Raw genomic sequence first — 25,386 nt, 5'->3', positions numbered from 1 at the left:
ACTTCTTTGCAAACAGCTTCTCAGAGAACATGCTTGCAAAGGAGCAGCTGCAAAATTAATTCCTCCTGCTTTTGGTAAGGAATGCAGGGCAAAGGAGAGCTTCTTCTCCTTGCCTCCCGCCTGTATGATTAATTAGGGGTTTTTTGTTTTTGTTTTTGAAATGGGGAAAAGTGGTTGAAACTGGCACATCTACACCAGACTACTCCTTTGAAGCAATGAATGATTAGGCCTGAAGTTACGCTTAGAAAGACACCTTTTCTATTTAGCTGCAGGTCTGCTTTAGGATTTGTATGTACTATATATACTAGGGACAAGAGTTGTGTTCCCCCTGACTCTTAACGCCCCTTCCTTGCACAAATACACAGCCACACATAAGGGAAACAAAACAAATAATGGCATCTGTTAATATGGGGAAGTGCTTCTCTTTTGTGCCATAAGAGGGAGCCAGGCCCACACAGAAGTCTGCGACATGGGAAGTTAGTGAACACAGTGAACTGCAAAGAGAAAGTGGTGATGTATAGTGGGGGGTGGGGGGAGAGAGAAAGGAGGACCAGAAATAAACCAGCAGGAAAAAGATGAGGTGAGCGTTGATCTTTCAGCTGGGAGCAACAGCCACTACACTCTGCAACAGCCACGACACGGTGGTATAAATGACTTCTCTATGTTGGTAGGTCCATGCCAGAGGGCAAAGATGAGTTTCAGATCTTGGTGTCAGCTTGGATTATGTGTGTGTTTTCGTTTGTGGGAGCTGGGGTTCGTGGCAAGGCGGCAGAGTTCATTTGTGGTGTTTGCTTGTTATTTCTATAGCGCTCTGGTTTTAAATACAAAGGGTGACTTAGGAGAATTGAAATGCCTACATTCTTTTGTGCTCGGTATGTGGCTATACACAGTCACATATAAAAGTGTATGTATGCCAAATGGCATTGCTAATCAGGCATCTCCCGGGTCTTAGGTCTCGGGGGCTTGCTTGGTGTGCACTTTCATGGACTATTCCAAAATAATTTAATTTGTCACCTATGTCCGTTGACTGTCAGGATAAATCAGCACTCCTTGACTTTTGGGACGATTGTGAGATAGTGCTCCTGAGAGCAATGTAGTATTGGAGAGTTTAAATTAATAGAGCTTGCTCAAAATCTGAATATTTGGGTAATTAATGCTTCCTGTTGTGCTTGCCTGGAGAGTATGGGAAAAGAGTTTTGTGTTTTCCTCCATGCTCTCCACAGGGGAGGCTGCTTGAATTTTAAGGCAATCTGAGGGGCTCCTGCTTGTCAGTTTCTCTGCCTCATGCTTGGCTTTCCCTCCTCTGTGATTTAGGAAAGAAACCTCGAATATACAGATCTTTTCTTGCATGGCAATGTTGCTGCTTGCCACTCTGGGCAAGGAGGATCGTGTGCCGTCAGGGTCCCTGGCTCAGCATGCTGAAGAAAGAGCACCTGGGATCAGAGATGTAAACCCGGAGGTGGAGAACAGACGACCCTGAGGAAGCTGCTGTTCCTGGATGTGTTTTTAAGGGAGAGGGACTGGCTACGATCTGATCTCTGGGATGCCACAATCTTGAGCTGTAGGGAGAAGGTGGATGCTCCTCAGAGAAACAAGAGAAAGTCGCTCCACAGTGAAGGCCCTCAGCTTCTTAACAAACTCCAATTGCACATAATAGTCGGTGGCTGGGAAACTACATCAAGGGCCAAAAGGATCTGCACTCTGGTCTTTTTCCTACTCCTTCCTTCCCTCCCTCCCTTCGTCCAATGACGGCTACAAGACAAGCTGAACTTCTCCCAGATCTTTGCCAGATAATTGGAAATATTGTGCCTTTGCTTGGGATGATTTCATCCTGATGGGCCACTTCGACGGGATGTACAAAACGTGACTTGGGTGATGAGCACCCAAATGGGGACTGACTTGATGCACAGAGTTTACACATGAATCGCAAGGGAGCACTGAAAAGGAAGGAGCTCGTCCACATCCTCAGAAGACTAATTTAGAAGGAGAGATCTCGAAAGTTAGGGCTGGTGGATTTTGCTAATAATAATAATAATAAAATGCACACCTGCAGGTCCACATACCTGCCTACCCTACATAACGTCAGAAGATTATACCTGATGCAATGCAGCCCGGCAGCTGCGATTGTTGTCTTTTTTGCTTTGCTATGCAATTCAAATTCTCAATAAAGTAGAAAGGAAAATGTTCTTCCCTGGACAACACTAGAGCATCAACAGTCAAAAAGGTAGGACTTGGAAAATTTCTACTTTTTTTTAAAAAAAAAGACAAATAAATTGTGATCTCTTAGGTATTGAATGTCTTAAAATGTAAATTTATTTTCTTTGCCTCTAGGACTGTGAATCTTAAAAACAATGTGGAACAGTATGAGGAGCTGATTTCTGAATCTACTTGTAAAGACAGAACTGACATTTTAAATTTTGGTAGCAGAAAGGGACAAAGTCTGAAAGAGTATGTATATAAAAATGTCCCGCCAATGGAAGGGATGGAAAATTAAATCGGAAACAAAAGCACCTAATGTGTTCTGCTTCAATAGAGCTGAAGGGCTAGTTAAATGGACACTGGACAAACTGAATCAATAGCCTATTTAAGGGAGAATCCATGTAGGCTGGAGAGTGATTGTGCCCCTGGGATGCTGAGTTTATTTGTACAGGACTCTGAAGATTTTTGTACTGGCCTGTTCTGCTTAAGAGTATTCCATTTTAGGCTGAAATTCAGGAAGGATTACTGGAGGGAAAAAACCATGACTGTGACAGTCAGTTTCAGATACTTGCCACAGAATGCCTGATGTTTCTTAATGAGATTCCTAAGGATGATGGGATCCCTCCCGAGAGCGAAGAGACTTTAGCACAATCCTTAGTGGGGGTCTGCCTGGTGGTGAGTAATTAATGGACACCTGATGTCTCTTTTGCAAGCTCTGCAAGGACATGAGCTGATGTCATCGCAAGCCCCCATGATATGATCTTGCCTTGGGAGGAAACATGATTTGGAACAACACCACTATGGACGGGGAAGGGATGCTTGTGAAAAGGGATTCCTGCTTTCGGATCCTCACCGGCTGCTTCCTTTCCTTGCTGATTCTTTCCACGCTCCTAGGGAACACACTGGTCTGTGCTGCGGTCATCAGGTTCCGCCACCTGAGGTCCAAGGTGACCAACTTCTTTGTGATCTCTCTGGCAGTCTCAGACTTGTTAGTAGCTGTCTTGGTCATGCCTTGGAAAGCCGTGGCGGAGATAGCTGGATTCTGGCCTTTTGGGTCCTTCTGTAATATTTGGGTGGCATTTGATATCATGTGTTCCACAGCCTCCATCTTAAACCTGTGTGTCATCAGTGTGGACAGATATTGGGCCATCTCCAGCCCATTTAGGTATGAGAGGAAAATGACCCCAAGGGCAGCCTTCATTATGATCAGTGTGGCATGGACTTTGTCTGTGCTGATCTCCTTCATCCCAGTGCAGCTGAACTGGCACAAGGCTAAAACCACCAGCTTCTTAGACCTGAACTCCACTTTCCAAGGGGTAGCTATGGACAACTGCGACTCCAGCTTAAACAGGATGTATGCCATCTCTTCCTCCCTCATCAGCTTCTACATCCCAGTGGCCATCATGATAGTCACCTATACGAGGATATACAGGATTGCTCAGAAGCAAATCAGGCGCATTTCCGCCTTGGAAAGAGCAGCCGTGCACGCCAAAAACTGCCAAACCCCTGCCGGCAATGGAAGCAGCATGGATTGCCAGCAGCCAGAAAGTTCCTTCAAAATGTCCTTCAAGAGAGAAACTAAAGTCTTGAAGACTTTGTCGGTGATCATGGGGGTGTTTGTATGCTGCTGGTTACCCTTTTTCATACTGAACTGCATGGTGCCCTTCTGTGAGCCCACCATACAATCCAAGGGAGCAGAACCGTTTTGTATTAGTTCTGCCACTTTTGACGTCTTTGTTTGGTTCGGATGGGCCAACTCTTCACTGAACCCCATCATCTATGCCTTCAATGCAGACTTCCGCAAGGCATTCTCTACTCTCTTGGGATGCTACAGACTCTGTCCCGCTTCCATCAATGCGATAGAGACGGTTAGTATTAACAACAATGGGGGCATAGCCTTTTCCAGTCAGCTTGAGCCCAGAGGGTCCAGCCCCAAAGAATGCAATTTAGTCTATCTGATCCCCCATGCTGTTATATGCCCAGAAGAAGACGACATGGCAAAGAAGGAAGAGGAGGGGGAACTGTCTAAAACATTGGAGAAAATTTCTCCAGCCCTATCAGGTATCTTGGATTTTGAAGCTGACGTTTCTTTGGAAAAGATCAACCCCATCACACAAAATGGTCAGCATAAAACCTGAGGTGTGAAAGAGCTAGCAGCCCATCGAAATGCAGAAGGAAGATTTGTAAGGTGTTTCTCTCTCTTTTTCTTTTGTAAGAAAGTGTGCTATCGCGAGAGTTTAAAGCCATCACACAAAAGCCCAGAGCTCAGTTAGAAGCATCCAATTTAAAACAAAGAATTCCAACCTGCATAACATTGTATTTAGAGATTGTTCTATGTTGTTCATCCTGAATTTGAAACAGATCTAAATTGTAGATACTGCACAGCTGCAAAGGAAATGGAAAATCAGCTTGTTAAATGTTTGCAGAAACAGAACTGGGGGGAGGCTAATGAATTTTATTTATGAACAAAATGTATTAAGCTAAGTATGAGGTTCCTGTTTGACTTGCATAGTTGTATTTGAGTGTTCATAGGTTGCAAGTAAAGTTTGGTGACTTTTGCCAGGTTAGGTGGATGCCTTTATATATGATTTCTGAACATCAATAGAGCCTTATAACAAGAGTGGAATATTTTTAATAGTAGGAAGACAATGTGTCAATACTGGCTTTATTTATTTATTATTTAAATGGCTATTTTTTCATATGTTAAGAAATCTAGCTTTATTTATCTTATTTTATATATGTCTAAATAATGGGATATTTCTGGGGTCTCATTCACTGCATTTTTGACCAGTTTACTAGTCAGCACTTTATAAAACAAACAAAGGAACAATTTTGAAAGTGAGCTTTGCCTGGATAACTATGTAACACGTAGTTGTTCAAAACACAGGAGAAGCTGAAGAATCGACAAAGTTGTGTGATGGTGATGATGCAGTGTTCTTGTGGGGTTTTCTGTACCAAAAATATAGGACCAGAGTTGACTGAATGGCAAGATGCAAAAGTTGTGCCCTTATAAGAAACGAAACAAATTGCCATAAATTTATTTTGGAATTTCCTGTTATGTTGACTTTGCTTGAACGTCAGCATGTGAAACTGTATATAGTACACCTTATATATAAGATGAATTGAGCTAAGAAGAAAACCATCTTAGTTAACCAACAGTGGGTATTTGTCATTTTGTAAGATAAACCACCCCTCTCGGACTTTTTTTTAAATGTCAAATTTTGACTATTGTTTCTTGGGGGGGGGGGAGAGAACTCCCCCTCCCGTGTAACCAGTGAAATGGAGAATAGATCTATCAATAGCTATTATCCATGACAGTTAGAGCCTCCATTTTCAGAGGCACTATACCTCTAAATACCAGATGCTGTTGAAGAACCACGAGGGAGGGCTCTTGGGCCTTGCACATGGACTTCTTGGAAGCATCTGTTTGGCTACCATGGGAAACATCCCACCCTCACCCTGGTCTGGCCTGTTGAGGTTTCCTTTGCTCTTATGAAACTGGTAATAAAAAATGAAGAGATAAATAAATATTGATGTCATCTGAAGCTGCACGATTTGCTACTGTACCCATTCAGAATGTCGGAAGTGAGATACTGCGATATAAATTTTAGCTGTCTTGGTTGGCTTCCCTCATGTAGAAAATAGTGCCTCATTCCTATTCTGGATGCCGACACAGTGAATGGAGAAGCAAAATCCCCCACTATCCCACAAGTTGCCCAATATTTCTTTTTGACTACCTACGTAGAAACCAAAATTCCTGCGACATTCCCTTGAAGATACAAACTTAAAACAATGATGATGCCAATCCCACCAACAGACACCAGCATTGATATACAAACACATTCCAAGAGAATAATCTGGGGGGTTCCTTTTGAGAGGGGAAGGGTAAGAATGTTAGCAAAACCCCAAACGTTTGCAGAAACATACTCTTTATTATAGCATTCATCCCGAAGTGTAGTCAGCAAAAGAAGACTGGGAGAGATCAATTAGAAGCCTAATGAAAATATACACCCTGAATCAGGTCTGTGTTATTTAAGTATTGTGAATGTTTTCATAATTCTTATTGCCTGTAAGCTGCTTTCATACATATAATAAAAATTATTTTGTGAACATAAGGTCAAATAAAGCAATTTACATTACGTTTATTAGATAAATCATTGTGTTTTATTTGTCATTGTGTTTTTAATAAGAATAACAATCTCTTTCCTCCTTTTTCGCCTTTGTAACCTCTTGCTGCAACAACTATTGAGACATTTAACAGATGGCGTCAGATTGGAATATATTCCATTGAAATGTTTATTTGTTTGGTGCCCATGGAAACTTGAATTCAGATTGGACTGATTTCTATCCTCCTTGAAATGGTGTGAGAAAAGTGGCATAGGATCTGCTTTGTATGCACAAGGTCCCAAGGTCAGTCCCCAGCTTTTCCAGGGAGGGCTGGGAGAGACCCCTACCTGAAATTTTGGAGAGCTTCTGTCAGTCAGTATGGACAATACTGAGCTACATGGACCATTGATCCGACCTGCTATAAGGCAATTTCCTAGGTTCTAAATAAGAAGAAACCCTATGGGTTTGGCAGAAAGAGCTGTTTGTGGTTTCTTCTCCCACAGTTATTTATTATTGCAATTATATCTATAAGCAAAAGAGTAAGCACAAAAAAACCTTTAAGGTGGTCATTTAAGTTGTCCACACTTTTATGCCATCACCAGTGTTTATAATTCAGCCACTGCTTCATCTCTTTGCTTGGAAACTTCTCCCATTTTGTGGTTTCTGGTCTGTAATATCTCAGAGGTGGAGAATAACCAAGAATGGCTTCATTTTTCAGAACCTGATTGGCAATGCCAATTAAATGGATGCTGAATTTCATCTTCCAGTGGGTCAATCTTGTAATTCCAAGATTCATAATCATAGAGGGCATCCTGAATATGTGATTGGTTGTATAGTTTAGGTGTCTCAAGCAATGGACAAATCTGACCTCCCCCTGAGAGTCTTCTTTTGTTGGAGTTGGATTGAGAAGTGCTGTGTACTTCTGCTAACCTGTGATCCACTGAAGTATCAGTGCTGTTGAAGAATATTTGAGTCCTTTGAAACATTGCTTTGATGTTAGTGGGAGAACTAGTTGAAACCTGCAAAAACATTGTTGTTGTCGTCATGGAGGCTGTAGTCTTAAGAAGTTTGCTATCACAACATGTGAATATGACCACTAGCTGAAGGTAGCTTTAAAAGGGGATTAGACGTGCCCATGGAGGATAAGGCTACCCATGGCTACTGGTTAGGATGGCTATATATTTCACTCCATATCAGAGACAGTGTGCTTCCGAATACCAGTCACTGGGGATCATGGGTAGGAGAGTGCTGTTGTGTATATGTGGACTTCTCATAGCCATCTTGTTGGCTGTTGCTGGGAAAGACTGATGGACTTGATATAGACCTTTCATCTGATCTAGTAGTTTTTGTTATGTTCTCATGTCTTTAGTGCCTTTCCCTGACAGTTAAAATACACTAATAACAGATTAAAACAATAACCATTTGCTACCCTTTAATGACACCCAAAATCAGGCACTTGATTTTGCCTAATGGTAGGGCTGGTCCTGAGTGAGCCCTGCTTGCTCCTCAGGCATCTGGTTGGCCAGTACTGTATGGGATTCTTCAAGAGCATGATTACCTGCACACCCCTACCTGCAAGCCTAAGTTTACTTCAGTGTACAATGTGAATAACATCCTTTCCCTGTTACTCCTAACTATAGGCAATACTAGCTAAATGGCTATTAAATACGGTATCAGAGGTGGTATGCACTTGTAGGATTTTCTGCCTCAGGAGCCAGTTTACTTGGCCAGGCTTGGGTGGGGATTTGCTATTCTGCCTCAGGCAGCAAAATATCTTGGGCTGGACCCTATTTGTAGTTCTTTCCCTATGTGTCTTGAGATTAACTTGTGAACAGAGCTCATGCATGTATGACCTGTTTGTGCACAGGCTCTGTACGTGTGGCAGGACCTTGCTTTCCACAGTTCCTGATCAGATGGGGCCTACAGATGGAGAGTTTAGATCATGCAGGCTCTGTCCAGATTTCATACTAAATACCCACATGAAGAAGAGGTTGCTCTCTAACGTAGCGCACCAAGTTTGTTCTGGCACAGCCCTGCTGCAGTCAGTAATTTTTGACCATACAATAGGATACCTGTCTGGCACCCATATCTGACATTACATTGTGGAAATAATAACACAGCAGTGGGATTTCCTGGCTGGCTTTTAGAGTTCTTGAGCTTTGGCTGGTTCACCAGTTCAATCATTAATGAAGGGAAAGAACCTGGCTACATGCTTACGGAGGAGAAAGCTCTCAATGGCAACTTTGCCATGTTCTACCTCCACTCTCAGAAGCAGTATACTTCTGCATACCATTGAGTTGCTCTCAAATCCTGCTGGCAGGCTGCCCATAGACATCTGGTTAGCCACTGTGAGAACAGGATGATGGACCATTGGTCTGATTCAGCAGGGCTTGGTCTTATATCCCTAATCTTTTGGGCACCACTCGAAGACCTTTATTTCATTCTGTATTGGATTTGAAAATGTTTGTCTATAGTACCTGGAATTGTTTTTTATTGTATATACAGAACTGTTTTTATTGCCAATGTTTTTACCATGAAATATTTTATGGGAAGTGATTCATAAATGGAATTGATCAATAAAACGAACAAGCAATAGGCTAGAATAGATTACTGTCAAGCACGCTTTATGGGTCTGCCCTTGACAAGTATTTGCAGTTCAGTAACTGCAGCAGGTCCAGAACATGGCTGCCAGAAATTGGAATGGTTTAGTCAGCAGGAACCTCACAACACCAAGTCCAGAGAATCTACAAAGCCCAATTCAAAGTGTCCACATTGACATAGAAGTCACTAAATGACTTGGGATTCAATTATCTGAAGGAACACCTATCTCTGTGCCATCCTGCTGGGGCTTTAAAACCGGTTGGCAAGGTATTTCTTGTTATACCATCTCCAGGTAAAGCATGTTGCTCACTTACCTCAGAGAGGGCCTTCTCAGTGGTGGCACCCTGGTCTTGGAATTCTCCCCCCACCAGCTCAAGTGTGACCGGCACTTTCTTTACTCTGTTTTAGGTGCCAGTGAAAACTCAACTCATTACTCAGGCTTTTGGTGGGGAGGGATTGTGAGCAGGGGGCAGCCAGTACTGGTTATGTTGCTGTAGCAACAATTAGGTATTTTATAGGGAATTTAGTTTCATTCGTGTGATATGATAGATATGTATAGCGTGCATTGATTTTATTATGTGACCCAGCACCGCTGTACGATGAACAGCAGGATAGAAATTCAACGAATAAAGAAATGAAGAAATATAATTGTGATGGCTATGTTTTACCTCAATTGTTAGAGATAGTATGCTTTTGAATGCCTGTTCTCATGGGGGAGAATGCTTAAGCCCTGCTTTGGGGCTTCCCATAGGCATCTGGTTGGCTACTGTGAGAACAAGATGCTGGACTACATGGGTCATTGGCCTGATCCAGCAAGTTCTTCTTAAGTTCTACTTTATTTCTTATCGTGCTGGATGTTGGAGATGGGGGAAACAATTGCAGAGCTGAGTAGGGAGTAGGGATGGAGGAGAAATTTGCTTCAGTACCATATTTAAAGCTGAATATGTCAACTTGGCACTTTCCAAAATGCCACCACCATTCAAAATTTGCAGGTATTTTCTTCAACCAAATGATGCTTACAAAATTGCATATATTTGGGGAAAGAGTACATAAAAATGAAAATATTACACACAGAAATACATTATATTGGGGGAAATTGCTTGTAGAAACGAGTACATTAGTCAAAGCTGCATAGAAAAATGTGTGTGTTAGGAGCAAGTTGCACTAAAATGCCGATAAATTTTCAAGAGGATTTTTTTTTAAAAAAAATGAAGTTCACTGCAAAATGTGGAGATTTGAATGTAAAAATGTAAAAATGAGAAATGGAGAAAAATGAAACTCCTTGTAGGGAGTGAAGGACTCTTGGCTTAAACAGAATAAAAGGGGTTCTTCTCCTTCCTGGCTTACTTTTCAGCCTCATAGCTGAGTTTTGAGGGAAACTTCCCTGGCCTGGTTGCCTCGAATCTTTAAATGCTGCCTTCCAACCAAACCTAAAATCTTTCTCTCTCCCACAGCTTCATTTTAAGGGATGGTTTTGGTTCCTTGTTTGGGCTAAGTAAGAAACAGTTGAATCTCAGAAGCAGGAACTGATGTCAAGAGTCATCCAGCAAGTGAGGCTGGTATAAACCACCGCTGAATATTTTTCTGACCATAACCACAATGTGCTGTGTTGAGCCTAATTGATTTATTTTCTTTTTTGAAAAAAAAGTAAAATGTATTTTGCTTCATTAACATGTAGTCTACAGTGATAAAAATGGCAGGAGTCACTTTGTGGATGGTTAGTGTTAATTTTATGACTGGCAGTGCTATTGCATCCCCAGAAAGCAGAGAAGGAAATGCTTCTTGGCTGTGAAATGCCATTTTACGGGCCATGGCCAAACTGTCACCCCTCCCCTGAAGACCAGAAGGCTCTTGGTCATTCTTCCATTCTGCAAAGCAGCCTGTGAGTAACCAGCTTTAACGTCACTTGTGACAGGTGTTAAGCGTAGGCGATTCCAAGTGGAAGCGGAAGAATGGCAACAAACCTTGGATTCAGCCTTCATCATGTGAATATATGTGACTGGAGTCAAATGCAGTGTTTTGGTTCAATCTTTTTCGAGAAACAGGGTCAACTTTTATAAAGGAAAGATAACACACAAGGTCAATAGCTGATAGTTTGAGGGCAATAGTTAGGGCTACGCTAGGCAAGGTCCCACTCATGAAATTAGCAATCTTCTATTGCTGTGCCTTAACTGTGAGCCACTTTGAGGACATCTGTGTGGAATGAATGAATAATAATAATAATAATAATAGATTGCTAATTATTATAGCTGTTGTATATTTATTATTATTTTTATTGTTATGCTCTTCTTTGGTTGATTTTTTTGTGATTCTTCTGCATCAGAGTTCATGGAAGCAATAGTGACTTCAAAGGTTACTTGAATGTGCAGAAAACAAGAAACTGGAGCAGTTTGTGTTTCCTATTCTCTGCATTTCTTTGTAATGTGATGAAAAAACTGAGAAAAACCAAAATTGCCATATTGCCCACCACTTTGCTGAAGCTGAGTAGGTTTGGGTATGGGCAGGGAAACCCCCTGAGAACAACATGCATGGCACCTTGGGTTCCATGACAAAAGAACGATGGGATATAAATGTAAGAAAACAAGTCAATACCTATAATTTGCTTTTGGACCATTCTCTAATCTTGGGGCTAAAAGCGAGAAGGTAATAAATTGGAGATTGGAACAATTTCTTCGTGAGATAGGAAGTGGAAGATTCACTTGAACAAGGCTGTGACGACTCCTTAGATTATTTATTAGCGATAGATATAAATAGCATATTATTTTCCATGTTCTCCTTCCATTGTTGGAGGAAGAATGTTTCTCAGTACCAGTTGCTGTGAATCCCATGTGGGGTGAGCCATGGTTCATTCAAGTCCTATGGTTGGGCTTCCCATTGGCTTCTGGTTAGCCATTGTGAGAAAAGGAAGCTGAACTAGATAATTCTTTAGTATGACCCAGCAGTGCTGTTCTAATGTGTCAGCATACATGAGGTTTCCAGGTGGTCATTCATCTAGACCATAACCCGCTTTAACTTAAACAAAGTGACTGCATCCTATGTCCTTAGACATGTCCTGGGTAAACGTATGATTTAGACACAATTTGCTCAGTTCTTAGCCAATCTCAACCTCTCTCTTAACATATAATGAATTTTATCACCTTGCTCTAATGTTGCCTTCCTTGACGCTATAAAAAATATTTATTGCCTGATCCAAATATGCACTTATTAAAGAGCCAATAACATGTTTATGGTGCAATTATTCCACACAAACCCCAGCTCTGCTTTTTCTAAAAACGACTCTTAAAAATCATCATGATGCATTGTCTGTTTATTCAGGTCTTCATTTAAACCAGGGAGAAATCCTTGTGAATTACAGCCCACAAATTAAACTTTGGTACATAAACTGAAGAGGTTACTTAATATATGTAGTGCAGTTCTCAGTGATTTTCCTAGATTAAAAAACAAATGAAACACAACATCCTAAGAGTCAAATATGATGCACTTTGTTTAAGCCTCACCATAGGGAAACTGGAGGGCATATTTAGCATGCTTAAATGTAATGTAACGAGGCTAGACTATGATTTTCCCTAACCATTGTTTAAAATGGTCAGGATTAATAAGCCTCTTTACTCGGGATGTCAGATCAGATCAGTTTTGTTTTTTGTTTTGTTTTTTACTAAGTGATCCAGTGTTTTTGATAGCTGTAAAACAACGACAAATTCCATAGATGAAACTCTCTCTCTCGTCACCCCCCCTCCCCGGAATGGAAATGCAGGGAGGGAAAAGCCAGACAAAATCCTTAACAGCAGCTGCCAGAATGACCTTGTGGTGGTTCCTGATAAGGGAAGGAAGAGCTGTTTAACTTGAAACTGTTAGGAAGAGTAAAGCCATCCTTTTAAAAGCTGATTTTTCACCTGCTTTAACTGAATAAGGAAAGGGGGGGGGAATGAACTAAGAAGGTAGAGCTGAAAGGCAAACATCTCCCAACTGCAGAAATACATATTTTCTTGAACTTTTGTGGGAATTGAGTGCTTACTTTTTAGAGGGATTCTCCCCCTAAAAATTATGTGGCAAGAACATGACTGAGGGCTCCTTCCTGGGCCCCGTTCAGTACCAACCCTCTTAGACACAAGGGCAATGCTTGTCTGGGAAGAAGCTATAATGCAGTCTCCTCTCAAGGGCTTTCCTGACATTAGCCCAAGAGGGAGCCATGCTGCAGAAACTCCAAAGGAGGATGTCCATGTGTCCTACTGTTTCAGAGTGGACGTGATCCCTGTTTTGAGGCAGCCTGTATTTGAAAGGCTGACTGGTCCAAGAGTTTAGAGAGAAGGAAAGAAGCCTAGGAAGGGAGAGCAGGAGCCCATCAACAGTTTGCCTCGTGATAACCGGCACAAACAATCTTCCCCACCATAGAGAGATATACAGCATTTCTGACCTGTGATCCTTGGATGAAGGGCGGCATAGGAATTTAATAATTAATAATTACAATAACTTCTACTTAAATTATAATCATTTAAAAATGTGCTTCTACACATAGGGATTAGCGTATGCAAAATTCATGCTGTTGTGTAAGTGGCCATCTTAGACTGCAAAGGTCCCTTCATGACTTTGCAAAGGCAATCCACTGTGTGTGAGGAAAGGCCCTGATACAAGAATGTGAAGACACATGGCAAGAGCTGGGGAAAAAAAAGCTGGATATGTAGGAGAGAATTAGATCCCTGTGCAAAGGTGCTGCTTAAGATACAACACCAGATCATTCCCATATTTACTGGAGTCTCCTGTCCTGATGCTGACAAAGGAGAGCATAGGTTTTTCTCATGGTTGCTTTTATTCATTTAGAGAACTGAAACCAGGCCACTAATATTGCCAGAAGCCATCCTTTCCCCTGGTTTAAATACACAGACTATATATTTTTAATGATGCACTCTGCCAGTGGGGCTGTGGAACTCTTGTCCCAGTTTTGGAGCAATGCACAGCAGGCAGGGGGAAAAGAACAACAAATAGTAATAAAACAAACAAGTGAACAAAAAAGAGAGCAACATTCAGGGCACACACACACACTGTGTGGGAGTTTTTTCAGGACGGCATGGAGTCGGTACAAATGATAGGGTGAATATGGGTTCACTTGTGATGGAATTGAAATGTGACATCATAAGCTAGTGGTGATTTTACATCATCGTATTTCAGTTCAGAAAAGAATTTATTTTTAGGGTCTTTGCATTTTCTTTGTAACCATCAGAGCCAAATTTTGGGTAGTCTCTTGAATAGCTGACAGATATGCAAACAAACAAACAAACAAAAAAAATCATGAATGTGTTTCAGTTTACAATTTTCCATTCTGGAGTATCTTTTTGGAATCCATGGATGTTTCAGTTGGAATGTCACTGGCAAGTTTCTATGATGTTGCCACTTTACCTTAAACTATAGTTGCATTTTCATGAGCTTTGTATTTCAATGAAAAAGTAGCCATTTTATGGTCATGCTGGTGGTAAACCCCCTATCTTCCACTCTTTTGTTCGTTTTTGTGTCTATTTACAGCTCTTGTTTCCCTGATTTTCTGATGCTTTGACACAATTGTATTTAACCCAAAAGGTCTTAAGAACTTAAGAAGAGCCCTGCTGGATCACACTAAAGGCACTCCATACTCACAGTGGCCAACCAGATGTCCACAAGAAGCCCTCCAGCAGGACATGAGCGCAAAAGCACTCACTCTACCTGTGTTCTTCAGCAACTGGTGTTTATACTGAAGTTGGTACACAGAAATCATGACCAGTAGCCATTGATGGCCTTGTCATTTGTCTAATTCCCCCTTTTAAAGCCATCCATGTTGGTGACAAATCACCGTGGTGGCAAATTCCATATTTTAGCTATGCACCATGTGAAGAAGTACTTTTCTGTCTGTCCTGAGTTTCACAAGGTTATCCTAGCTCATCAGGAATCACATGACATCACAAACCACATTCAAATGCGGCAGCATCATTGTGGACAGACAAAGCCACTTCCATTTTCCATATTCTGAATGAGTGGTGGTAAAGAGGCAACCTCATTTCCTCCTTGTGCTGCCCAGCAGAACTGGAACCACCTGTGGCCTCCTGTCACATCCAAATACACAGTCAAAGGAACATCCCATTAAATGTAATGCATCACAGATGGGTTATCTCCTCACCTGGATGCTATTCTGTTGCTCTGCATTACTTTTACAGTTCTGAATGTGCATTTCCATTGGCAATGTTTGCAAAATAACACTGCTCCCCCTAATTTTGGGCTGGCCGTATTTTGACACACCACTATTATTGTGATGCTGTTCTGTGTCCAAGTAGAGGGCATCCCTGGAATACAAATGCTCTTCCATAAGAAGAGTTTATAACTTGTCCCAGAGGTGCCACTCAAACCCTCTCAAAATGTGAAATAGAAAAAAGAAAGAGCAGCCATTATTTTGATGGATTTTTTAAAACAAGAAACCTACTCTTATATTGACAGATCATCCGCAGTGGCTCTGAAGGTATTTTACATTGCTGATGAAAGAAATATGGCATTTAACTCTGCTCAACCTCCCTGCTTAGGAGTTGGCTGCCCATCATGATTCTCCAATCAGAGCAACAAGGTTAGAGATGAGGATTAGAGATTAACAGTTCTGTCTGTGAATCATAAACCCAGCTGGGAATATGATAAGCTAAACTGTAAAAATAATACCTGGTGCATTTTTCTTTTCACTAAGGTAAATGAAATCCATTCATTCAAATACAAAAAGATATGTATGATATAGCCATATTCAGAAGGTTGCTTCCACCTTTAGAGGGGGGGAAAGACTACTATGGTTGCTTTTGCCCATGAAGCAAGAGTGCGGTGTTTCTGTCCTGACAGCTACAAAGTGTCCAAAAAGGGGAGCCTCTTTGTGGACAGATGTGCGTATGTGTGCAGGCTTCTGTTTTCAGTCACATCACCACATAAATGGGCATCAAGGGGGAAAGGCTAGTGGGGTTTGGAAAGTTGGAGTGGGCCCAGCCGGCAATCCACCCCCCCCGCCCAGTTAGTGTATGAATGGAATTGACCTTCCGTAAAGGCTTGTGTCCTTAAATGTTCAATTCTGCTGCCTGAGAGCCAGCTTTCACTAAAAAAACCCCCACACCCCTCAAAGTCATGGTATGATAATGTCTTTATTAGAATGAACCGAAACATCCCAATCCTGAGGAAGCTTTCGAGTTCTCTGGAAATAAACGAGGGAACGGAGCGGGGAAGAAAAAGCTGGGCAAGGTGTCGTTTGCTTGAAGCTTTGTCGTTTATATAAACAGTCTTAAAAATGGAACACAGAGGAAGTTGTGCAGACATAATTGGATTAGCATCGCTAGGTGCAAGACAGATTGCAGGATGCACCCAGGGGTGCTGGGACAAAGAAGACGTCATGGCTATTCTCCCTTTAAAAAAAAACAAAACACCCCCACATGAAATATAGTAAAAGCTAGAAGTTTTGTAAAATACAGCTTTTATTAAAAACAACAACAGTTGGTACTACCCAGATGCTTAGAAAGGCTGGTGTGAATTTTAATCTGTTTTAGTATTTTAACTCTTGTATTTTTTCCTGATGTTACAGAGCGTGGGTTTTTTTGTACACAACTTTTTTATTTTATTTTTTGTTTACAATCAAGCAGTGTATCAATCTTATGAAATAAGTAAATAAATAAAAAATTTTGCTCTCTGCCTAACCAGGGACCTATGTTTCACTTAAGGCATAGAGCAGATCTGAGTAACAATGTGGCTTTGGTTTCATAACTGGAGCAGCCATTGCTTCTTTATGCTGGAATACCAGGTGGGTAATTTGAGCTTTATTCAGTTTGCAATACCCATCTTGTAACTGAGGGTAAAAGTTGATCTTATGGCTGCAGCATCCAGACTAATTTTTGTATCCCCCCCCCGCTTTATTTTTCTTCATTTACCCACTCCCTGCTTGCCTGAGGAGCAATTATGGAGACCTCCACTATTTTGTGACATTTTGCTTGGTCCCAATAAAAGTATTGTTTAGTGGCAGCTGGGTGGACCTGCCTTGCTCTCCCAGCTTCTTAACACTGCATGCAGCTGCTACGTATTGGGAGGGGGAGAAGTTGCCCCCCCCAATGGACCACAATGATTATCTGCGCTCATCATATCTAAAGCAACCTGGAAAAAATTGACAGAGGAAGATTTTTATTAGGGATAGTGACAGTTTCAGGTGGCACCAAACCACGATGATGGGTCAGTGGAAGATGCTTCCACACAACAGTTTCTTTTGGACTTGGAACTACTCCTGCATGGTTTCCAACATGACATTGTCCTCCTCAAAATGGTATCCCATATTATTTTACCATTTAATTCAGGATTCACCCTTTTCATAGAAAATATGCCAAGTAACATGGAGATAAATTGGTAAATAGGAATTAAATAGGGGGGGATATGGAACAGTATTTTGATGAGGGTGATGTCATGTGGATGCTGCACAAAGCTCAAATCCTTTGCAAACTGTTGCATGGAAGTATCTGCTGTCATGGACCATCAGTGTGATTTGAAGTGCAAAACCTGTATACATACTATATGTGACACCAAATCCAAAGCAAATTGTCATATAGAAGTTCCCTGTAAGGATGGCTATGGCTTGGAGGGGTGTATTTAAAAAGACCATTGATGCTTAGTGCTTCTTTTTCAGTGCTGTAAAAAGTGGATTGGGGAAATGGAGGAGTGCTGCAGGACTCTGTTTGACTTTCTGTGTCTAGCATGCTGAGTTCGCTGAAGCACCACCATCTTCTTTGTTCAGTACTGCAGTTAAAGGCAGTATAAAGGCTCTGCATGCCTGGATGGTTATCATAAAATACTTCTTATATCTGTAAGAACAGATGGAAGATGGAAAAAATGATAGGGTAAGCTTAAAACTGAGCCCACCTGGGCTTTTAAAAGAGAAATCTTATAAACTGCAAGTCCAAGAAAGCTGACTGGTGTTATTGATTGGCCTCTTTATCAACTGTGGTCACAGGATTTCCCTTGCTCTTGTGAGAAGCCATTCAATGGCAGGAAGTTGGAGTGAATGGGTTATGTCACAAGAGCATCTATTTCACCATATGTGATTTTTTAAAAAAAAAAGCGTAAAGAAGATTCCATGTTTGCAAAAATACCCTCTATGCCCACCCCCCAAATAAATTATGTAAAAAAGACGCAATGTTCTCAAAGCAGGCAATATATTGCACTTAAGAAGCTTTGCAATGAAAGCACAGGCTAGTAATGACCTGCAGCAACAAATTCAGTTGCTTACACATCTTGCTCCTTTGGAGAAGCCCAAATAAGCATGAATCTATACAGTACTACTCTCCATGTCCTCTGTGGATGTGAAGCTACAGAAGATGCTCAGTCACAAAGTATGTTTATGAAGATGATAAACCAAGGACAGTATTTTGGAAATGGTTTACTAGTTATTGAATGCAAAGAAAGCCGCCTTCTACCAAGTCAGTATTGTCTACCATCTCTACAGAATTGCTGACACTGACTAGCAGTGGCTCTTCTGGGTTTCAGACAGGATTGTTCTCCTGGCCCTACATGCTATTTAACTCCAGTGCTATTCAACATCCATATGAAGCTATGGGGAGCAATCATGAGGAGGTTTGGGACACAATCTGCTGATGACTCTAAGTTCTACTTTTCTGTTAGATCTGAGTCAGGCAGGCTGTGCATAAGATGAACTGGTGCCTGGATGCAATGGTGGAGTGGATGAGGGTCAACAAACTGAAGCTAAATCCCATCAGTACTGGCATTCTGCTGGCTCCTGGAGATACACCTGTTTAAGCAAGCAATTCCCCGAACTTGAACTTCTCATCTTACTGTTTCAACTATTTTTAACTGCTTTCTCATGCTTTTCAGCTGCCTTGTTTTATTGAACATTTTAATTAAGGATGCTTTAATGCGCTGGGAGAAATATTGTGTGCTTTAATTACGTATGAATTTTATAATTGATTTTATTGTTATATGCGCTTAGAAGTCATTTTGGCATATAAGAAGTACAAGAACTGAACCAGGGACCATTTGCATCTAATGGACCTGCTCTACCACTCTTCCCTTTGTTTCTCCAAAACCTGTGGCCAGGAGGTATGGTGAACACTGTTGGAACTAGAAGATTGTTGAGTAAACCATTGCTGTTTTTCTTAATGTACATCAATTGATGTGGGCATCAATGAACTCACCTTCTGCCAGTAGTGGTCTGTGGGGCTGTGCTGCTTAACTGACTCCCAACACTAAGGTTGCTGCTGGTTACCATAAGGGAGAGGGAGGTTGGCACAGTGCAAACTCGGTGGCAGGAGGCACTGGCTTGGTTCCGCCCTACACCTGCACCTGACCTTCTCTCCTCCTCAGTAACTGGCAGCCTGCCTGGGGCTGGGAAGCCAGGTAAGGAGTGCAACCCCACACTGCCTTATCCCCCGACGGCTACTGCCCTCTGCCCTACGCACATGTCTGACCCTGCTTAAAGCAGATGGCATTCTGTCCTCAGGTGAAAGCCACTATCAAGGGGCAGAATCCAAGAAAGCTTTGTATTAATTGCCTGTGATCAGCTTCATGAAGTCCTGAAAGGCAGACAGGGAAAACCCATTACTTCTTACCTCTCAAGACCCAGAGCTATTGGACGCAAGACCTGGGATTGAGATGCATTACTATTCACTAGCAATACCACACAATGCAAGCATATCAACACTAAACTACACCCTTTCAACAATTCCAGACCTCACCCCTAAAGAGTCCTCATGAGAAAGAATAGTGTGTTATACAGAGAATGGAAGCAGCAGCAAGATGCATTTACCTTGAGGAAAGCTTTTTAAGCACTTATGGCTTGTTTTAACGCAAATGCTTTAAAAGGGCTCTCGTCTCTAGTGGTTTCTATCGGAAGCCTGAAAATGAACAACACTGACTTTCTAACTCTCTGTCAATTGGCTCAGGCCTCAGATTCTCAGCCTTCTACTCCTCACGTTCCAGTAATGAATAGAACTGATGGCTTTACATTGTGAACAGGATAGCCCCCCCCCCCAGCAGTCACTAGCTAGACAGGCAAAGAGTCTGCAGAAGTATTTCCATTCAAGTTAACATAGTGTGGAAATAAAAAAATCCTTCCAGTAGCACCTTTAAGACCAACTAAGTTAGTTCTTGGCATGAGCTTTCGTGTGCAAGCACACTTCTTCAGATACACAGAATTTGTGTATCTGAAGAAGTGTGCTTGCACACGAAAGCTCATACCAAGAACTAACTTAGTTGGTCTTAAAGGTGCTACTGGAAGGATTTTTTTATTTTGACTATGGCAGACCAACACGGCTACCTATCTGTAAATAGTGTGGAAAGAGAAACAAAGTAAATGGAAAAACAACCTCACCCACCCACCAACCAACCAACCAACCAACCAACCGATAAACCCCCAAACCAAATTGAAACTGGAGGAAGATTGCAGTTTGCTGATGTTGATGTACAACCTATTCTATATTCTTTCTTAGGTGACTCATAAATTGAATAAAATAAATGAGTTATTCCATTCTTTACCGGAAGAGGCACACAACCCTGAACACAGTCTCACGTAACTCACTAGATGAAGCTGCAACCTCGGGTCATGAGGTGGCTGGTTCAGATCCCAGAGTCCCTGACAATGCAGTTTTGGGCTCAAAGGTATTCCTTAGATCTTTGCTTCCACTATCGCAGCCACTTTCACTGAACTGTGACATCTTTATCCTCCCATGACAGTGGCTAAGCTTCAGTGAAGCATCCAATACTTGCATCAGGACAACTCATTGCATTGCTAAAATTAGGCTGCAGTCCTACACCTACTTACCATTGAACCCAATGAGACTTCTGAATAGTTATAAAGAGTATTGCACCCCTTCCTCACTGTTAGCTTCACTGGAACAAATGACACTGCCAAGCCAGCCCTCCCTACCAGTTCATGTCAAAATTCTCCTTGAGATGAGATCAAGTACATCTTGATCTAGATTGTTGGGTATTCTAAACAAAATGTGCATTGTTCTTCCCTATAAAGCCACCAAGTGCTAGGAATGATGCTAGAAAACAAATTCAATCTACTGCAAGGAGCTAAAATTTAGGAAACTGAAATCATGTGGCATCTTTGATCTCACAGGGAGCCAATTAATCAGTCAACATGATTTACAGCAGTCCTTGATAGGACTCTGGAGTTACTGATTTTTATTCTCCATTCAGTGACTTTGTAAAAGAAAGGTTGGGAAATCATTCACTGGGTGAGAGTTTTGATTCATCATTCATTCATTCATTTCATTTTTGTCCCACCCTTCATCCCATATGATGTCAGGGTATTTTTCAAAAGCTACCAAATACAATGCAACATAGCACAGAGTATTTTTTTGAAATCTTCAAAACAAATACTGCACAACTATATATAGTTCTAGAATAGCACAAAGAAAATATTTATTGTTGGCCTCCAGGGGTCTTATCTCCCAAAGGCCCCAAAGGACAAATGAGTATTTAGCTGTCACCGTAAAGTTGTCAACAAAGGGGATAGGTGACAATTCATCCTACTTACAGCCTCATTCTAGAGTGCCACCATTCCCATCCACATAATTCTCACATCCACTGTTGGTGATAATGTTGGCCTCAGCTTCGCCAGCTCTTGGATGACATTCAGATATAGGGAAGGTCCCTTCTCATAACAGAACTGAAGCCCATTTACCTTGTCCTTCATCCTGGATTATTGATGGCAAAGCTGCATTGCTTGCTTTGTCTCCAGAGAAGACTGAGGAAAGGGCAATCCAGTCTTCTGGGTCCAGGAGAACACACAAGTCCAGTCTGAGAAGTCCAATATTTAATATCAACCACAGCAGTGTATCCCACCCCCAATGGGTTACCTTTCATGGGTACCAGGGCAGGACTTTCCTCTCCCCTATTCTAAAGAGATTTCTATAGCTCCTTCACACACTCTGTAGCTGTGGTAGCAGGACTGGGAAACCTCAGGCCTGGGTGCCATGTGTGGCCCTCTATCTGGCCCTTGGGATTGCACTCTGGCTACACCCTCTCTTCCCAGGACACACCCCTCATCGATCTTGAGTATATTTACTTGGGTGGAATGTGCCCTTGAACAGGCCCTTGCTTGGATTGAGAATAGAAAGGAGAGTGTGTGTAGAAACTAGCTTACACTTCAATGGCAAAAATTCACATTAATTGTTCCACCTAGTTTTACCTCACCATGGGCACGTGGCCCCTGGAAGGTGGCCCAGAAGGGAATGTGGCCCTTAGGCTGCAAAGGTTCCTCACCCCTGCATTTTGTAAGATCAGCCATCTAAACATCATGTTCTTCCTTTTCACTTACACTAACAAGCTTTGACCAGGGACTAATGAGCTCTGCTTGCAACTTAGCACACACTCCCAGGACCAAACTATATGTGATGTGACAGATCTATTATCTAATCTCTTTGATTTTGATTTTTTTACTTAAATGTGGCTGCAGGGGCTTGCAGCTCCAAACTGGACCATAGCTGTGGTTCTGGTCGCCCTCACTGTGTGATGCTTTCCTGATCTGAAGCTTCTTCCCCAAAGTTTGTCCAAAGAGGAGGAAGGGGAAAATCAGGTGAAATCTGTTTCCCCTCCTCGCCCCCATGCAGCTAACTCTTGGAATGGATTTAGCTCAGAGAAATGGTGAGACAAACTTACTTGGCTACGAGCGACCGCCAAAGAAGAAGGAAAGGGTTTTAAAGGGTTCCCTCTTCCAAAAGTGCCATTTGGAACCCGTGCAGCGGCTTTTCAGAAAAACACATTAAAATGTTGGGTGATGTGATTCCATGCACACTGGCCTTAACTCTACAAACTCTTCCACTCGCTCACTTGACATATTCATCAATCCAAAGGAATTGCAATGTAATATAATGGAACAAATGTTGCAGCCCACATTCATTCTGCCTTTCTACAGTAAGTATTCTGCCTATCCTAAAGATTCAGCAAATGAAATGCTATGTTCTGCTAGCATCATTCCAGCCCCCTAATGTGATTCACTAAATTGTAGCCAGTGTTAGCCCTATTCAGAGCAGACCCATTGAAAGCAATGGTCATGACTAATTTGGGCCCATTCATTCCCATGGGTCTACTCTGTGGAAGATTTACCTGGAGGCAACCCACTGTTTGCAATGTTCAGTGCCAAAAACATACCCATAAGCAGCCTGCTGCTATGGCTTCAGAATTTGGCACCATCAGGCATCTTGCCAACCCAAAATTGTTGCTACAGATGTCAGGGCCTGGCACTCTTCTCCATTCCAGGCAGATGCTGTTTCCCCTTCATCTCATTCTGGAATCTAGGTTGAGGTTGGTTGCAGCCAACATTTTAAACAACAATTCTACTGCAATGCCTCTCCTACTTTGATGCTTCTACTATAGTGAGGTTGGCTGAAAACAAATAAACACCTGCCCTGCCCCAAGTCACACCTACCCACCAAGGTCATGGAAGGGAGGTAGAAATGTGATTCAGTTTGCATTTAAAGGTCAACCTATATCCAGTGAAGGGCGAGAGAGGAGGTCCAGGGGGACCCCCTGGCTGCGTCACAGTTTAAATTTCATGCGGCCACCCCCCTATTGGTGCTGATTGGTCAGCGGGGCCACCCCTGGGTGATGCGGCCAGGACGGCACAAGTGGTGGTGTCAATCTCCACCCCCCCCCCAGTTGGATCACTGCAGGGGCCAATGCCACCCAACAGAAATGGTGAGCGTACTTATTTGACTTTTCCAGTGCACTTCTCCAGTCAACTAATGTGTACAAAATGCATATAGTAGGACAAAGTGTGCACAAAATGCACATTTCCATTAAAAAATGTATTTCTAAAAACACATTGTTTTAGGGAAAACTGCTTGCAAAAAATGTTTATATTAGCCAAAACTGCATACAAAAATGTATATTAGGGGGAAATCACACAAAAAATGCTGGCAAATTTTTAGGAGGATTGTGAATTGTTGCAGAAATGTGGATAATTTTATTTTAGATTGGGGGAAAATAGGAAACTTGGAGAACTTAAACTGGCAGATTTGTCCATCTCTTGACTAACCTGGAGCTGGCCTGGCTGTGACTCTCCTCAGTTTAGACCCATGAAAACAGGTAATGAGAGACAGAGAAACTGAATGCTGCTTGGAGTGGTAAGTAGACTGCTTTTTTGTTATGAAGGTGTGGAGCTGCAGATACAGTAGAACTGACAGCCAGCAGATGGTTGGAATGTCACCACATAAAATGGAAATAATGTAGTATGAGCCTAATGGATGATTTCGGAAGTCAAAAGGGAAGATTTCCAATATTTCCATGGTTCTAAGGATCAGCAGAGGCACCATTCTGGATTCCAGCATTTGCTACTTAATCTTAACTAGGAGGACGTCCCATGCACAAGATCTCCCATTATATATATGTATAGCTGCTCAGGTCACAAAGCAGAAACAAAGAATCTCCCACTGTTAGTTAACCTTTGCTCTCCCAATTAAATAATAATGAAGCTGCTCTGCTTTTTACCTTCTTCAGATAGATTGCTCTTTTAATAAGAAGGAATGGGCTGCCTTTAGCACTGCAGACTCCAGCAACAAAATAAATGATCAAAAGAAGTAAAAGCCCTACCATGAAATATTGCTAAAGGCGCAGAGTCAATGGTGCATGAAGTTTAATTTTCCTCACCAGCCCTTGGTTGAACAACTCAGAGCCAGACCCTCAGCTGATTTTGCTGACGTAGTGCCAGCTCACTTTGTCTGATCTGATCCTCAAGGGGGCATCTGCACCAGCAGAAAACCGCAAGTTGGCTTAACATTAGCTGCACAGTGCATTAATAAGATCATTTTCAGTCAATGGTTGGTCACGCACTGGTTTGAAAGCAAATCACTGTGAGGGTCTGGGCAGCTTATAAGAGCGGGATGATAATGGTGACCCCCTCACTAGATTTCAAGGGCATTAATTAATTAATTAAATTGATACCCAGCACCTTCCTCCAAAGTCAGCAACAGAATAAAGATAATCAATCGATACAAAACCATCCCGTGACAGGCACCAACTTGGATGGCTTTAAAAGAGGATTCTACAAATTTATGCAGGATAAGGCTCTCAGTGGGCTACAATCCTTGATGGCTGTGCTCTGCCTGCATGGTCAGATGCAGTACAGTGGTACCTCGGGTTACAGATGCTTCAGGTTCCAGACGCTTCAGGTTCCAGACTCCGTTAACCCAGAAATAGTACCTCGGGTTAAGAACTTTGCTTCAGGATGAGAACAGAAATTGTGCGGTGGCGGCGCGGCAGCAGTGGGAGGCCCCATTAGCTAAAGTGGTACCTCAGGTTAAGAACAGTTTCAGGTTAAGAACGGACCTCTGGAATGAATTATGTTCTTAACCCGAGGTACCACTGTAATGCTTTTGAATGCCAGTTGCTAGAAGCCACAACAGGGGAGAGTGTTCTTGTGCTCAGGTCGTACTTGTGGGCTTCCCATAGGCCACTCTGAGAACAGGATACTGGACCAAATGGGTCACT

At 42.1% G+C, this 25,386-nt stretch overlaps 1 protein-coding gene across 3 annotated transcripts; it reads left to right on the top strand.

Annotated features, from left to right (window-relative positions):
• The first annotated feature begins 533 nt into the window (after positions 1-533).
• On the top strand, positions 534-6,344 carry DRD1 (dopamine receptor D1). 3 transcript variants are annotated; one of them, XM_080994288.1, is made up of 3 exons: positions 534-667; positions 1,315-2,224; positions 2,332-6,344. In XM_080994288.1, the coding sequence occupies exon 3, from the start codon at positions 2,979-2,981 to the stop codon at positions 4,335-4,337; it is 1,359 nt and encodes a 452-aa protein (XP_080850414.1). In that variant the 5' UTR covers positions 534-667; positions 1,315-2,224; positions 2,332-2,978; the 3' UTR covers positions 4,338-6,344. The 3 variants fall into 3 exon arrangements, with proteins under 3 accessions (XP_080850414.1, XP_080850415.1, XP_080850416.1); XM_080994289.1 differs by having other exon boundaries at positions 540-580; XM_080994290.1 differs by lacking the exon at positions 534-667 and adding an exon at positions 766-872.
• Positions 6,345-25,386: the final 19,042 nt, after the last annotated feature.

Source organism: Podarcis pityusensis (genome assembly GCF_964106645.2).
Source record: "Podarcis pityusensis genome assembly, chromosome: 2".
Classification (NCBI taxonomy): domain Eukaryota; kingdom Metazoa; phylum Chordata; class Lepidosauria; order Squamata; family Lacertidae; genus Podarcis; species Podarcis pityusensis.
This window is presented reverse-complemented; position numbering and strand designations above follow the sequence as displayed.